The sequence below is a fragment of the Salmo salar genome, chromosome 15, assembly GCF_965601325.2.
Source record: "Salmo salar chromosome 15, fSalSal1, whole genome shotgun sequence".
Taxonomy (NCBI): domain Eukaryota; kingdom Metazoa; phylum Chordata; class Actinopteri; order Salmoniformes; family Salmonidae; genus Salmo; species Salmo salar.
This window is the reverse complement of record NC_138305.1, coordinates 97,499,415-97,516,553: the sequence shown is the minus strand read 5'-3', so window position 1 is coordinate 97,516,553 and position 17,139 is coordinate 97,499,415. Positions and strand designations below refer to the sequence as shown.

General features: G+C 38.2%; 2 protein-coding genes across 8 annotated transcripts in view; both read left to right on the top strand.

The window, feature by feature from the left end:
* hoxc4ab (homeobox protein HoxC4ab) overlaps positions 1-17,139 on the top strand; it is a 103,897-nt gene that overhangs the window by 26,837 nt on the left and 59,921 nt on the right. For 2 of the 7 annotated variants that reach the window (XR_006759072.2, XR_006759070.2), the window contains exon 1: positions 8,532-9,029. The exons of the other annotated variants lie outside the window; for them this stretch is intronic. The gene's annotated coding sequence lies outside the window, so the exon portion shown is untranslated. Of the gene's footprint in view, positions 1-8,531; positions 9,030-17,139 lie in introns of those variants that run through there. 7 annotated transcript variants of the gene reach the window in all.
* On the top strand, positions 15,444-16,695 carry hoxc6ab (homeobox protein HoxC6ab). Its single transcript, NM_001139535.1, has 2 exons — positions 15,444-15,846; positions 16,411-16,695. The coding sequence occupies exons 1-2, from the start codon at positions 15,444-15,446 to the stop codon at positions 16,692-16,694; spliced, it is 687 nt and encodes a 228-aa protein (NP_001133007.1). The 3' UTR covers position 16,695.

Here is a 17,139-nt window from a genome sequence, read left to right as displayed (position 1 = left end):
TATTGAGTAAGTATAACTTCATTTATTTGTGTTCTGCTAATCTAAAGTGATTGAGATTTTACAAGTTATAATTATTTCATATTTTAAAGTAAATGTAATGTTTATTAAATAAGTTGTTCTTGCTTGATTCTATTATGTTTTGTGTCTTTACTTAAATGAATAAAGTACGAGTCAGACACATTGATATTTCAGTAAAAAACACTTCTGTGTTGTGCTGATATAGAATTATTACGTTTTTGCAAGTTATGAATATACTAGTGCCACGTGGGTAATATATATATATTTTTTACTTTATGATATTTTTACACAATGTTGTATGCATGTTTAAAGAATGAAATGTATATTTCCAAAATAGTATTAGCATATGGTATGCTACAAGTTGTAATTGATCATGATGAATAGATATCAAAACCGTCAGGCAAATTGATGTTGAATAATGAGACAAGTCATTCCCACCATCAACAAGGTGTGTCCCACTCTTAATGATAGAGGCTAATGCAGCTTCCTGTAATGATTACCGTCCTATCTCGTTACTGCTAGAGGAATGAGCACCGTGCTCAACAACGCCTGCTATAAAGTGGGTTAAAATGACAAGTTGTGAAATACATAAAACAATGTTAAACATTAAGACACGACCACTGAAAATTACTAATCAGAATTTAAAAAGATAACCAAAACACTTTATTACTTAAGTATTGAACACTGAAATACTTTCAGTTCAGTGGAGGCTGCTGAGGGGACGACAGCTCATAATAATGGCTGGAATGGAGTAAATGGAATGGTACCAACCACACGGAAACCATGTTTCATGCATTTAATACCTTTCCACTGATTCCGTTCCAGCCATTACTATGAGCCCGTTCTCCCCAATTAAGGTGCCACCACACTCCTGTGTTTGAGTTGGGACGGAAAATTGTTAGCAGAACAAATTACTTTTTACAGTGTAGCTCTGATGCAACTATTGCCACTTAACTTGAAGTTGTACTCGTAGCCTGCATATTTCTCCATAGTCCACTCCTTGACGACCAGAAGCTTCTCATTGTCACAGGACGTCTGTATTTACAGTGCATTCAGAAAGTAGTCATAGCCCCTTGACTTATTTCACATTTTGTTGTGTTAAATCCGGAATTCAAAATAGATTTTTTTTTTCTCACCCATAACCCCATAATGGAAGTGGAAACCTGTTTTGAGAAATGTTTGCAAATTTATTGAATTTACTGTACCTCCGCCCCTCAGGAACATTCACTGTCTTCTTGGTAAACAACTCCAGTGTAGATTTGGATTTGTGTTTTGGGTTATTGTCCTGCTGGTGGAAAGCAGACTGGTGGAAAGCTCCTTTCCATTTCTTTTTATCCTGAAAAACTCCCCTGTCCTTAACAATTACAAGCATACCCATAACATGTTGCAGCCACCACCATGCTTGAAAATATGGAAGTGGCACTCAGTCATTTGTTGTATTGGATTTGCACAAACATAACACTTTGTATTCAGGACGAAAAGTTAATTGCTTTGTCACATTTTTTTTTACAGTTTTACTTTAGTGGCTTGTTGCAAACCGGATGTGACAAAAAAATATATTTAATCAATTTTAAATTCAGGCTGTAACACAACAAAATGTGGAAAAAATAAATGCGTGTGAGAGAATACTTTCTGAAGGCACTGTACATAGATAGGCCTACACTTGACTTGTTCCAATCTGTAATGTATTAGTTATATCTGCACCATATTAGTTATTTATATAATGACTATGCAGTTACATCTAGTAACACTTTTATCACCATATACATTGAAATGACCAGTAAGTGTAATAAATCATTTCATACAGAGTTAGAAATCCATCCCTCATATTACCAACAGACAAACACTGTGGCTCGACATGTTTTGAGCGATAGTTTTCCAGTACCATGTACAATGACAATTGTTATATCGGTCTATTGGAGACACAGTCAACAATATACCTAGTATCTCAACATAATTGGCCCAATGTATTGATATCAGTTGAAGCTGCAGTAGTTCCTGGTTTCGGGTTTTCATCATTTGGACGAATCAGGATTGGGCGAATGCAGTGCTTAAACTGGATCAGTGATTTTCAAGCCCGTGTGAGGAGGATAAACTGTTTCCACAGCCGCAAAGTCAAAATGGGCTATATTGTAAAAATGAATGAAAACTAAAATGTCCCTTTTGGCCATGATAAACACTGGTGATATTAGGGGAAGAGAGGGGTTTTGAGTTTTTGTTTGCGAGGGAGGAGACTTCGCTTCCTCCGTTTGCACAAAGGTAATACGAATTGTTAACGGCATTACCCCAAGAAGTCAAATAGGAAATGACTAACTTTGGCAAGAGAAGTTTACTTCGGGGTAACCAAGATTACAATTTATTATATTGAGATTGTGTGTCACTGGCCTACACACAATACCCGATAATGTCTAAGTGGAATTATGTTTTAAGACATTTTTACAAATCAATTAAAAATGAAAAGCTGAAATGTCTTGAGTCAATAAGTATTCAACCCCTTTGTTATGGTAAACCTAAGTAAGTTCAGGAGTAAAACTGCTCCTTTGTTATGGTAAACCTAAGTAAGTTCAGGAGTAAAACTGCTCCTTTGTTATGGTAAACCTAAATAAGTTCAGGAGTAAAACTGCTCCTTTGTTATGGTAAACCTAAATAAGTTCAGGAGTAAAACTGCTCCTTTGTTATGATGGTAAACCTAAATAAGTTCAGGAGTAAAACTGCTCCTTTGTTATGGTAAACCTAAATAAGTTCAGGAGTAAAACTGCTCCTTTGTTATGGTAAACCTAAGTAAGTTCAGGAGTAAAACTGCTCCTTTGTTATGGTAAACCTAAATAAGTTCAGGAGTAAAACTGCTCCTTTGTTATGGTAAACCTAAATAAGTTCAGGAGTAAAACTGCTCCTTTGTTATGGTAAACCTAAATAAGTTCAGGAGTAAAACTGCTCCTTTGTTATGGTAAACCTAAATAAGTTCAGGAGTAAAACTGCTCCTTTGTTATGGTAAACCTAAATAAGTTCAGGAGTAAAACTGCTCCTTTGTTATGGTAAACCTAAATAAGTTCAGGAGTAAAACTGCTCCTTTGTTATGGTAAACCTAAATAAGTTCAGGAGTAAAACTGCTCCTTTGTTATGGTAAACCTAAATAAGTTCAGGAGTAAAACTGTGCTTAACAAGTAACATAAGTTGGATGGGCTCACTCTGTGTGCAATAATAGTGTTTAACATGATTTAGAATGACTACCTTGTCTCTGTAACCCACACACACAATTATCTGTAAGGTCCCTCAGTCGAGCAGTGAGTTGCAAACATAGGTTCAACCACAAAAACCATGGATGTTATCCAATGCCTTGCAAAGAAGAGCACCCATTGGTAGATGGGTAAAAAAAAAAATACATACATGTATATGCCTTTGAGCATGGTGATGTTATTAAATAAATGTTGGATGGTGTATCAATACATCCAGTCACTACAAAGATACAGGCGTCCTTCCTGACTCAGTTGCTTAAGAGGAAGGAAACCTCTCAGTGATTTCACCATGAGGCCAATGGTGACTAAAACAATTACAGTTTAATGGCTGTGATAGGAGAAAACTGAGGATGGATCAACAACATTGTACTTACTCCATGATGGAGCTCCCGGGTGGCGCAGCGGTCTAAGGCACTGCATATTAGTGCTAGAGGCGTTACACCAGACCCTGGTTCAATTCCAGGCTGTGATTGGGAGTCCCATAGGGTGGTGTGCAATTAGCCCAGCATTGTCTGGGTTAGGGTTTGGCCGGGGTAGGCTGTCATTGTAAATACGCATTTGTTCTTAACTGGCTTGCCTAGTTAAATAAAGGTTAAAACAACAAACACAAATAACAGAGTGAAAAGAAGGAAGCCTGTACAGAACAAATATATTTGAAAACATGCATCCTGTTTGCAATAAGGCACTAAAATAAAACTGCCAAAAATGTGTGAAAGAAATTAACTCTATGTCCTGAATACAAACAACACACATCACTGAGTACCACTCTTCATATTTTCAATCGTGGTGGCTGCATCATGTTATGGGTATGCTTGTCGTCAGCAAGGACTACAGAGTTTTATTTAGGATAGAAATAAATGGAATAGAGCTAAGCAGAGGAGGAAAACCTAGTTCAGTCTGGTTTCCAACAGACACTGGGAGACAAATTCACCTTTCAGCAGGACAATAACCGAAAACACAAGGTCAAATAGACACCGGAGTTGCTTACCAAAACGACATTGAATGTTCTTGAGTGGCTTACTTACAGTTTTGACTTAAATCGGTTTGAAAATCTATGGCAAGGCTTGAAAATATCTGTCTAGCAACGATCAACAAACAACTTGACAGAGGTTGAAAATCTAAAAAAAGAATGTGCTAATGTTGCACAATCCAGGTGTGCAAAGCTCTTAGAGACTTACCCAGAAAGACTCACAGCTGTAATCACTGACCAAAGCGATTTTAACATGTAGTGACTCAAGATATATTAGTGTTTATTTTTCATTATTATTATGTTTTTTTTTTTACAAATGATACAATTTTTCTTCCACTTTCAAATGATTTAGTATTCTGTGTACATCCTTGACAAAAAAAAGACAAATCAATTTAATCCCACCTTGTAACACAACAAAATATGGAAAAGTCAAGGGGTGTGAATACTTTCTGAATGCATCAAAAAAGGATTCCACTATGTTGACAACCCTTTTGTGGCTATATAGAAGCCTTTTTATTGTTCTTTATGGAACCTTTATGGATAATCTCAACGTTTTTTGTAGAATCATGCTGAATCTGGTTTAATAGCTATATTATATTGTTCAAATTCCATAGGTTCATTATTGTGTTGATTAACAAGTTGAATCAGGTGTGCTGGCTCTGGAACAGCTGGGGGTCCTTGAGGAGAGAGCTAGGAATTACTGACTAGTCAACAAGACCACACATTAGTCTTTCACAACACACCGTCAACAGCGCAACACAACACATTAGATTAACTGCAATGACACTCTCACTCACGGTTACACAAAAATATCTGTTAGTTAACCACGCCCCAAAATATTCGAATGAGCCATCGCCCCCACATTTTAATTATCACTTAAAGAGGAGAAAAACACTTTTTTGAAATGCAAAGAACCATTGAAGGGCTCTAAGTGTTCTTTGGGTCAGTATGGTTCCACATAGAACCATCACCCTTCCTAAAGAACCCTTGAGGAATCCTCATTTTTTTGTGTGTAAGGTAACCAATGTATTTGTATACATTCATACATAACTTAAAATAAAATAAAAACACTTAATGCACTCTGACTTGACAGTATCACTGATTTATTGAGGTTAAATATTGGCCATGCCTTATTCAGAGCAGCCATATACATAAACATTAAATACATTTATACATACATACCTCCATATACATAAACATTCATTGAAGTTGCAGGAAATGTATCACCTCTCATCACCCTCAGAAGAGGTAAGGTTTACAGACTGCTCCTCACCATACTGTTAATCATAATGATGATGGCTGCAGGCTGATTTCCCAGAGACAGCAGTGACATACTTTAGATTTATGTGTGAACACGTGTGGAACATTGGAATTTAGATGTTATCAATCATAACTTTTAAATATGGAGTTAAGCCAAACCCTAGTCTTCTGCTTTTGGACCATTGAGTTATGGTTCTATGAATACATGGACTGAAGGTCCAACAGTGGAGAAGCAATGGTTCAGCCCATAGAATCAGAGAAAATAATAGTCCTTCTATATTGCTTCATCAGAGAAAGACATTCTTATTTTTTTCTGTTCTCATCCCTCCCAAAGACAAACACACCGCAGTTTGGGAGGAGCACAGGGTCAGCTGCAGTGTAGCATTCCAGGAGTTAGCTAGGGGTTAAGTGTCTTGCTCAAGGGCACAAAGGCAGCCAATTGTAGCTTGGTTCTGAAACTGGCAGCCCTCCAGTTGAGGGTTAGTCTCTCCTATTGCCTGGCCCGGGATTCGAACCTTTGGGATAACATCATTGTTTATGCATGGGTGAATGGGTCATATAAAACTGCAGTGTTGGAGACAACATCAGAAGAAGTCTGTTTATTCTTGAGAGATTAGAGCTCCCACATCTTGAAGAGAAATGTGTTTATGAACCAATCTGGTAATGTTATATTGTTATTTAGGAAACACGTGTGTCATACCTTTGCTCTCTACTGTTCGATCAAATGTTCTCAGAGAAAGATAAAATCCCCGTAACACAAGGCCTATCCACAGGGATTCGTTTTGAGCCCGGGGTTGAGGCCCATTGCTATTCTGTACTCCTTATTGTAGGACTTTAACTGTGTGCCACTGTACAGCTTTGGTAATGTATGGAGATGTATAGGAATCACCCTCATCAGAATGTGTTTGCCGTTTTCTTTTCATAACAGGGGTCCTGCTATAAGATGTGTTTGGCGCATCTCGAGCAACCTGGCTATCTCGAACCTTTTGTTTATGTAACCTTTATTTAACTAGGCAAGTCAGTTAAGAACAAATTCTTATTTACAATGACGGCCTAAATTGTATAACCAGTTACTACATGGAAATCAACCTCAATATACTCCATCATAACTAGTCACATACTTAAAATAAATATTGTTTAACTTAATTAATTGCAGCAATATGTATCACCTCAATAAAAATTGGATGTAAACATGCAAACGGCAGGAGTCCAAAAAACACCAATTATATTCAAAAATTATCACAAAATGTCATTCAAAATGCATCTTAAACATTCAAAACTGATACGTCACGATTTATTTTCTGTGTTGATATGTTTCTGTAAATCGAAAACAAAAGAAGAATGAGGGGGATAATATTTTAAAGGCCTATAGCCTATTTTCTAAAGCCTACTACTATAAGATACCTACTTAATAAGTTATTGCACGACTTGTTTTTCTCAAATATAATAATGCTCTCGAATGAAACGGCTATTCAATAAAAAATACAATTTTCGTACAAATCTTGTCGGTTGTCCAGTCCAAAAATAGCACAAAAAATATAGGCCTATCAGTGTTTTATTTGTTTCGTATCCTACTGCTAAATGACTTGGCATTAGGTAAGGCTATTCCTTTAAAACTATTCTTGCATGCTTGTAGCCTATTGAAAATACAGGAAGCTTCCGCACAATGAACAATTATCCGTAAGAATTGTCTGACCGTCGGGCTTTTGTGTGTATACTTTTAACAGATTCCCGTTTAGGTTTAGTCTACTTGCCATAAACTTTAATGGCGCTATAAATGGGGCTAGCTATATCCGGAAACACGGTGTTTTTCTTTTTACAGTGTGCAATGTTGACTCATCCTGCGACATGGCACATGGCCTGCACAGACAAGATGCAACTTGCCTCGGTGTATGTATATAATGTATTTATATCTTAATCATAGCTGTGGAATTTACAGTATGATCTATCTTTCTTTCTTATCTCACAGAGAGACTAATGATATAGCCTTTGTCTATGTTAAGCGACAAGATTATATCTATTTGGAATGCCAAGAGGATGGAAAATATTTTAGGCCTGAAAAAATGGAATCAAATATTGTAGGCGTATAGTATACCTACTGCGAAACAAATCAAACGTGTTTCTCTCCAATATCAAGGCCTGTTCTTTTGAATTATCCGAGTGATGTACTCTTCCAAATGGAAATGCCATAAGGCCTGGGCTATATCTTCACCTTACCTCATCTTTATTCGGAACCTTTCTATTTTACAGTATCCTAAAAGAGGTCTGACTACTGGCTTGTTTTGCTCAAATATGCCTGTATCCATAGTTCCGTCTGATTTTCAGTTTTACACTACACTGTAATGTTCTGTCTAACATTTTCAGCGAATAGGCCTAAATGTTTAAACTCACATGTGAAGCTTTGCCAATCTTCTATATGTTCTTGGACGGAAAGGCTAAATCAAGCTTTTGGTGAGGGAAATATCTAACACTTACCCTATATGAAGTATTCATGAGAATATGAAAAACGAAAGGTTTTCATTTTCACACGTTATAGGTCTGTGTCGTTTCTCTAAATTAGGAGTATTGTAGGCCTGTGCATATAGTAGCATATCTTGGAATCGAATGAAGATGGATGAATCGAATTAATTGAACCTGAGCATAAACCTATATTGAAGGTGTTGATTGAGCGACAAATGGCCTCAAACTATATCTACTTACCTAATAGTCTGTGTTTGTGTTTGTGAAGCTTCCAATAGTTTATTCATTGCCAATGTTCACATTGGTGGATACATTGAGATATTGATATAAAGTAGAATATTGGGGATACTCTCACATTACTGAGGTGGAACAGCATTGCTTCCGTTTTGTTCTTTATTAAACCAGAAATATTAAGAAAATATTTAGGTCTAGAGAACTTTATCCTCAAGAAGGAGAGAAATACTAGGATGTGCAACACATTCCTAGTTGTTTTGGGGATACATTTACATTTGAGTAATCAACGTTTACGACTGAATCCATTCTGGGATTGGTTGCAGCGAGCCACGTGGCACACCCGCTCTGTGAACATGAACTTTATGCTGTTGTCTATTCCTCGGACCTCACGTTATATCAGCAGCTCTCTCAGCGGGGTCTTAGACATTTTATCGCCAATACATTATTTTTCCTTCAGTATAGACTAAAAAGCAGTTTAGCTTTTGGATATGGAACGCATTTGGTCTAGGCTACATTCCCTTCCCGACTTGCTCCTGCCTCGCCGTCAGAAATGGCTTCACGACAGTCACAGCCTTTATCAGCCCCTGTCTACGGTAGCCTACCCTAGAGGAAAAATAACCCAACGGTTGCACAAAGAGAGAAAGAGAAAGCAGCGGACAGTAAATTACGCTGGTTACCAAATTGTTCAATTTAGTTTTTGCTTTTCGATCCGTCGGCAGATTTAGAGACATTTGCCATGCGCGGTGTAGCGGCGTAGAGGTCCATTTGCCAGGATCACCGCCATACCCTTCCACTGGACCAGTGATCCTGCGTCACGGTCACTACAAACAACTCGGAGAACGCAGATGCGGGTAAGAAAGCGATTCCGTGATCCTTCCTCACTGGCTTGAATCTGGATATGAACCGTATCTGTTAGAAGGGGGCATTTGAGACGTTATGCAATACAGGCTATATGGTATCAGATAAGTGAGGGGAAAGACATTGGATATGAATGCTATTGATGTATATTTTGCGTATTCGTGACCTGACCTGCAGGCTACTGTAACCTCAGTTGTTTCTCTATAGTAGGCAAGGCTGCGTCTGCTTGGAAATGGATTCTTCATTAGTGCACTGTTCAGAAAATCAATGACGCACCGTCTAGATGTAATCATATGTTACGCTAGAGTGTGGTTTGTTTTGTCGAAGATAGCTTGCCTTGGGTGGGTAAATATTGCGAGAGGATCCACTGGGGGACCATGTTGTTTTGTGGTAATGTTCATTTGGGGCTTGAATCTTTCTTTGCCATTCTTCCAGATTATAGAGATGACATTGAACTGTGTTTTGGACACACACACACACACACACACACACACACACACACACACACACACACACACACACACACACACACACACACACACACACACACACACACACACACACACACACACACACACACACACACACAACTGTTGTTCACTGCTCTTAACAGTGCCCGCTTGTGCCTACCGCTTCCACGGCGGGGGTGAGGGGTAGTGTAGGGGGAGTAGTGGGGTATTTGGTATTTTATTAGGATCCCCATTAGCTGTTGCGAAAGAAGCAGCTACTCTTTCTGGGGTCCACATGAAACATGAAACATGACATAATACAGAACATTAATAGACATGAACAGCTGGAGGACAGAACTACGTCTGTTAGTCAGTCTGCAGGCTGGCTGTAGTGTGGATATAATACACATATACAGAGCTGAAATATGTGCATTACAAAATGACTGAACCTGTCACCAGCATGCACGCAGCTTGGAATATCGTACGAAATATTTCAACCGTCCCCATTTTGAATTGATGTCTGTATTGGTGGGTTGTGAGACGGCCTATGAGTAGAAAATAAAGTTGTTATTTTCTGATACAATAATGAAGCTGTACACAACAACAAGGATTCAATATTTAATTATATTAATTGAATGAACACCAGCAACAGCAAACATGGTCAAAATCATAATAACAAAAATAACAATAAATCATTATCAAAATAATCGTCATGATCACATTCCCTGTCAACAATCATATGCGTACACAAAGGGCAGAATCCTTACTTAACATATCCACGCCTAACTAGCCTACAACTTGCGCGTAAATCAGATTGCTAAGGTTTACGCACGAGCTTTGTTAAACTTCCGCAGGAGATTTTACTCACGAGCGTCATCATTTTTGGATCCCCAATAGTCTATACTGAGCTCCATAGGATATAAGCCTTTCACTGTGCAAAATTGGTTAAATATGGCAAACACTTGTACATTCAGGGGGGGGGGGGGGGTTACATATTGTGTATTTTCTATTTATTTCTATAGCCTAAAGTAAAACCATTATTGGGCAAAGAGGAATATTTGATCCCTTCATATATTTTATTAGGCTAATTGAAACTAGAGCATGTCAATAGACATTCTCGCAGGTGTGTTTAATTCATACGGTCACCTATCAAATGTCAGGTCATTGTGCGCGAACCTTTTTTCCCCATTGTTTCCTATTGTGCTTGTCATGGGGGGTACATCTTTAGCTCTTCAGTGGATTATCCTTGAGAGAGAGAGACAGAGAGAGAGAAATATCCTTCAAATTACAAATTCATAATACAGAAGCCATATATTACTAACATGCGAACTCGCTTCCCCAATCCCTTGTAGCTAAAGTTACACTTCAAAACCTTACATCAACGATTGACCCAAATCACTTGTAAAAATGAAAGGAGTGTAGAATTTTCCAGATGTCAGTTTGCAGATATACAATGGCTTTATTAATGCAGAAAATAGTGATTTATTGTTTGTCTGCATTTGTCTGCTTTTTTTAAAGGTTTATAAAAAACAAATGGGTATCATACATTTTATATTTAGAAAATATAGCAAACGCCTATGGGTTATTTTTTATTGGGGATTTGAAACTTGTAATAGGGCCACGCGCTGTACAGTCAAACGCTTTAACGTCTATTACACATTGTTATTGAATCATCAATCAAAATAGAAGATATTTGCTAATTAACATGATTTACGATGTGTTTTAGTCACCTTAAACAGCCTCATCTCTCATTAGCCTAGTGCATAACAGGCATAAATCCTATACCCCACTGGGCAAGAACTGGTTAAATCAATGTTGTTTCCACGTCATTTCAACCCCTCAAAAATCTGTGATGACGTTGCTTCAACGTAGGAAACTAATTGGATTTGCAAAAAGTCATCAAGGTAAGGGTATTTCGTATTTTTTGTCACCCAACTTTTAACCTAAATCCAATGAAATGGTGATTTCTTGTTGTTGTTGAATTCACGTTAGTTGACAACTCAACCAAATGTAAATCAAAACTAGACGTTGAACTGACGTTAGTGCCCAGTGGGAAGCGAGTAGACATACTCTTCATACCCAATCCCCGCAATATGTTAACATTATCTCATTAAAGCTTGTTCAGAGCTAGCGCTGAGTATTAACTCCTCGTGTTACAGTAAGAGAAAGCGGATACTAAAGCAGTTCTTCAGGCCCACATGATCAACACATATGTTCCTTTGTGCTTCAAATTGTTGACCATGGAAAAGTGAACACTGTACTTGCCTTGTCTATAACTCAACATCATTTTGATATTTTCTATTTCATTATGTTAGCCTATTTTGTTACAGCTTAAGATCAAATGTTGCCACAGTAGGCTGTTACAACCAACAAGCTCTCACAGTCTCACTGCAGAAATATACGTTATTGCACTTATCTCCACATGTCAAATTCCGAAGTTACTCCAAAGTCACATTTGTAATTGTTTTTGACACCCTGGGTTGCTCCTCCTGATTACAACTACAAGTGTGTTAGACCATTATTAGGCCTAATTGGACTTTTCTGGCTTGTTTCCTCATTTACTACTAATAATAATAATGATCATTAAAATAATCCTATCGTTTTGAGTAAATGATTAGTATTATTATCGGCAGCAGTAGTAGGCCTAGTAGATAATAGGCTAGTAAGCTACACGCATATAGCCTATAAAGTGCAACAGTGCAGATGTTCGTCTTCAAAGAAATACGGGCCAAACGGGCTCTTTCCTCTCTGCTTCAAAAGCACGTAATTTGTGAGCTGCCATAAACCACTTAGACATAGGCATACAGCTCATTCTCCCAGCTCACATCACTATACTGCATACTAACAGCTGTTGTGAATTATGCAATGGAACTACCACAAACTCCAGGGTATGAAAACAAAAATCATCATACTGGTTTTATAAACAATTATGTCAAATACTTCGGTCATATTGGGGTAAAACGTATAGAGCCTATAAAGGGTATAAAAACTGAAATACCGAAGCAGTGAGTGCAGTCATATCATTGAGGTTCACACTCAGTCATCTCATCAATCACAGTTGACGTTGAAGTACGTGATGTTGATACATTGTGAGTATTGCTGATTTCGGTAGCGCGCTCGGCTGTATGGCTCTCATCAATTGCTAGACACCCAGACTTATGTAGCCCAAGCAGTAGGCCTATACAGTCTGCGACCATTTTGGCTTAGTTGAGTGTAGGAGGAGAATCGTAATTCTATTCGCAGAATGGGGACACTATTTATGTAGGCTAGTGAAATGCAAAATTGTGAGTATAATGAAAGCAACTTTAATAGAACATTTAATGGGAAGGATAAAGGCATATAGACAATTTCGGAGTTATGACGCACTTTCAACTGCCTTTCATTTCCTCAAGTAGTTAACACAACACACGTGTAATACTGTTTACAATTAGAGGTTTTTAAGATGAAATATTCCTTCTTGGTGTCCTATTTTTCTCCCTGTTTGTCAGTCTGCGGATGTCACATATGGCCACTAATCCAGTGGCAAACATTTATTGCACCACAGACTTCCTCGTCTTTGTTCTGTCCTCGCTTTTATGGCCTGTTTAGGACCCAGACCAGGAGCATAGACCTACATCTGCAAGTTAAAGATTCGTTTTGTTGTAGTCTGTATAGATATCCCCTTGTCAAATACATTTGTATACATTTGTAGTTTCAATACTGTGAATTTTCTATGTATTGATTATTGAGAACAATTTGGAGATATCAGCAATGTTTAGCTAATATCGTTCTCTAATCAACGTTGTTATCGAATAGCTTGAAAGTTGTTTGAACAGTCAAATTAATCAATCTGAATTGATTAGGTGCAGGTGTGTGTTGGAGCTGAAGATGGAAAAGGCTTTGCAGTAGTCGATTGTTGAATGAACTTTGCCACACACTGAGAACAAAAGGGTTCAGTGTGGAATATTGGTATCCTATCTGCAAGATCATAACAGTGGTGTCGAGTTTGTACCTCATTTTATCCGGGTATTCATTCAATGATTAATGACTCTTGTTAATGATAAATGACTCAATTTCCTCAGTTACGAACGAGCTCATGTCATAGGGCTACATAAAACACAATTACAAGTCTATTTTTTATTTGATTTGATTTATTAGGACCCCCATTAGCCGACGCCAATGGCAACATCTAGTAGTGCTGAGGTCCGACACATAACGAAAAAAACATTACAAACCTAATACTTTACAATTTACATACATATGGTCTAGAGCTAAAGTACTGGGCTATTTCAAAATATCCATCCTTGTTTAAGATATACCCTACATCATGTCACCGATACTAAAATCATATAAATGTAATATTTGTGTGAAGGCAACACACATAACATATATTTAAGCAATAACGCATGAGGGGTGTGGTATATGGACAATATACCACGGCCAAGGGCTATACTTAATCACGACGCAACGCAGCCCTTAGCTATGGTATATTGGCCATATACTACAAACTCCCCAGGTGCCTTATTGTTATTATAAACTGGTTACCAACATAATTAGAACAGTAAATGGTCAGATATATCATGGCTTTCAGCCAATCAGCATTCAGGGCTCTAACCACCCTGTTTATAATATGCAATTTGAGACTGATATTACAGTATTTGGTGAGAGAGTATTGTGGTTAGGTAAATAAATACCTAGCTCTACATTTGTAAGATGTGATTGTATCCGTAAAAGTGCTCTGTGAATACATCCTCTGACATAGCCTGATCAATGCTCTACTCACGGCTGATTTCTGGATAACCAGGAGAGAAGGTGGAAACAGTTAATAGCGTAGTAACTTTAAATAAAAAATATTCTAGTATTTTTCCTTGCGATTATAATCCAACACATTCGATTCAGAGGCTCGAGACTTATACATAGAGTTATTTATTGGTGAGCTGGGAAACGTCAGTTGGTTTTATTGCCCTTCACAGAAGAGACCCTAAACGCATTCTTAGCATCCCCGACCTTCCCCCTAACAATCGGATTGACAAGTTCCGAGCCGAGGCACGATAATTACCTACGTCATGTAATGCATTTCATACACGATGTAAATCATGGAAAGAATGTGAGAAATTCTTGCTTCAGCAAAAACACAAGAACCAACAAAGCACGCGAGTTTTATGAGAGTGCTACCGATACATAAACGTCTAAATGTACAACTCAGCCTGAAATGATGTACAGTGCTCAGGTCAAAGAATTACATTATACAAATATATTTCTACATTGTACTTGTTAGTGGCATTTACAATATGCAAAATATGTGCTTGCAAACTACCTTCTCTCTCTCTCCACACACACACACACACACACACACACACACACACACACACACACACACACACACACACACACACACACACACACACACACACACACACACACACACACACTATTCCCCATAAGCAGGTTAAACAGATGTAAAGATATCAATTGAGTTGTCCCATGTATAAAATTTCATAAACTGTATTCTGGTTTTGGACAGGCAGCAGTTTGATATTGCTGACAGATACACATGTCACTTATATGTTTCTATTGTCTTGTTTTCTAGCTCAGCAGAAAGACACTCTAACTTCATGCGTGTGTTTTGTGACTGTGTTGTTAGAGCTAAAGCTGGTTACCTAAAAGCTACAGTTTCCTTTTAACTCCTTGCTCTCTATTGGTGGAGAAGGGTCAGCTGACATGGTCATATTTTCCCTTTCGGAGCCTCAGCTATAACACTCGGGTTAGTGCGTCTTACTGGAAATTAATAATATTGAAATCTCAAGGAACCGTCCATTTTACAGAAGCAGATAACGTATAAAAGGAAGGTTTTGCAAAGGTGTGTGAGATAGACAGAGTATAAATAGAGACGGGAGGGGGGAGCTACTGAGAGAGGGAAGTGGAGAAAAAAAGACCGATAAAGTGGGGAGAGTTAAAGGAGAGGGTTACAGGCAAGGTATGAATTCGTATTTCGCAAACCCGTCGCTCTCCTGCCATTTATCCGCTGGTCAAGATGTTTTGCCAAGCGTGTCCCTAAATTCCACAGCTTATGACACAGTGAGACATTTTTCCTCGTATGGGGCTGCTGTCAACCAGAATCGGATATACTCAAATCCTTTCTATTCTCCCCAAGACAATGTTGTTTTTGGGCCGAGCCGGGCATCCTATGAGTATGGATCTAATGTGTTTCTTCAAGACAAGGATGGGGGTCTTGCCAGTTGCAGACAAACAAGCAGAGGGCTGAATGCACAAAGCCCCAGTGCTCAGGAGTACAGCTTGGATCACGCCAGAGGAGGATCGCAGGAGCAGAAAGCTAACGTCCAGATTTACCCGTGGATGCAGCGAATGAACTCTCACAGCGGTGAGTTTTACTACAACAAATAAATTAAGTAAATGGGTCAGTTTTACGATATGTCTTAGCAACAGAGCAACTTCGTTTTTATGGCCCCATAAAACATTGTATCGTCTCGCCCTGGAGAAAGGCCTCCTTTCTGAGTGTGCGTAACTATTCTAAGAGTTGCCCCAAATTGTATGTTTTGTTTAACCTGAATGTTATATATTTAATTTAAACAATTTGCATAAACGATGTATATTTTACAAACAGACGTTGGACATTCAGATGATGTATCATGGTTTGAACCGCTTGTTTATTTCACTGCATGCCAGATGCGTTCCTACCCGGAGCAGAAATAGGCTATTTTGGACATGAATCGCTGCCATCACATTGTCAGTACCTTTGTAATTATGTCTACTCTAGATTATGGTGATTAAATCATCTGATGTCAGAAAAATGTACAGATTGGTTATATATATATGTATGTATGTGTGTGTGTGTGTGTGTGTGTGTGTGTGTGTGTGTGTGTGTGTGTGTGTGTGTGTGTTTGTGTAATCCAATACTTTGTTTTATTTTATTTTCACTGCACAGGAGTTGGATTTGGGTCAGACAGACGCAGAGGCCGCCAGATATACTCCCGTTACCAAACACTGGAACTGGAGAAGGAATTCCATTTCAACCGCTATCTAACCAGACGTAGACGTATCGAAATAGCAAACGCTCTCTGTTTGACGGAGCGTCAGATCAAAATCTGGTTCCAGAACCGTCGTATGAAATGGAAGAAAGAGAGCATTCTAACGTCTACGGTGACAGGGAGTGAATCAACAGGGGCCTCCGTGGAGGAAGGAGACGGCGTGGAAGAGGAAAATAAATAAAAAATAAATGAATGAAAGAAAGACATTTAAAACGAAATCATGAAACTCCAACTAAACTACCTAGCCATTCAAGGACCAGAAACTCTAATGCATGATATTATTCTGCTATTGCCCCCCCCCCCCATCTATGTATCTGTTTGGATCACTTCAACCAATTCACATAAGTCATTGATAGGCATGGTTTACAAACACAATATGCATTAGCATTCCAAATGTGAAGAAAATGCGAAGGCACACTTATTTTGTTTTTGTTAATTAATATAGGTATTTGAAGGTTTACTTTCACATGAATCCCATCGTAATTTTGTGTTTTGCAATATGCATCTTGCAAATATCCTGAAAGCTCTCATGGGGTGACAAACACTACCTAAATTGTAGATATGCCTGTATATATTCTATGTACGCTTATGTATACCCTGTGTAGCTTAAATGGACGTTCTCTTAA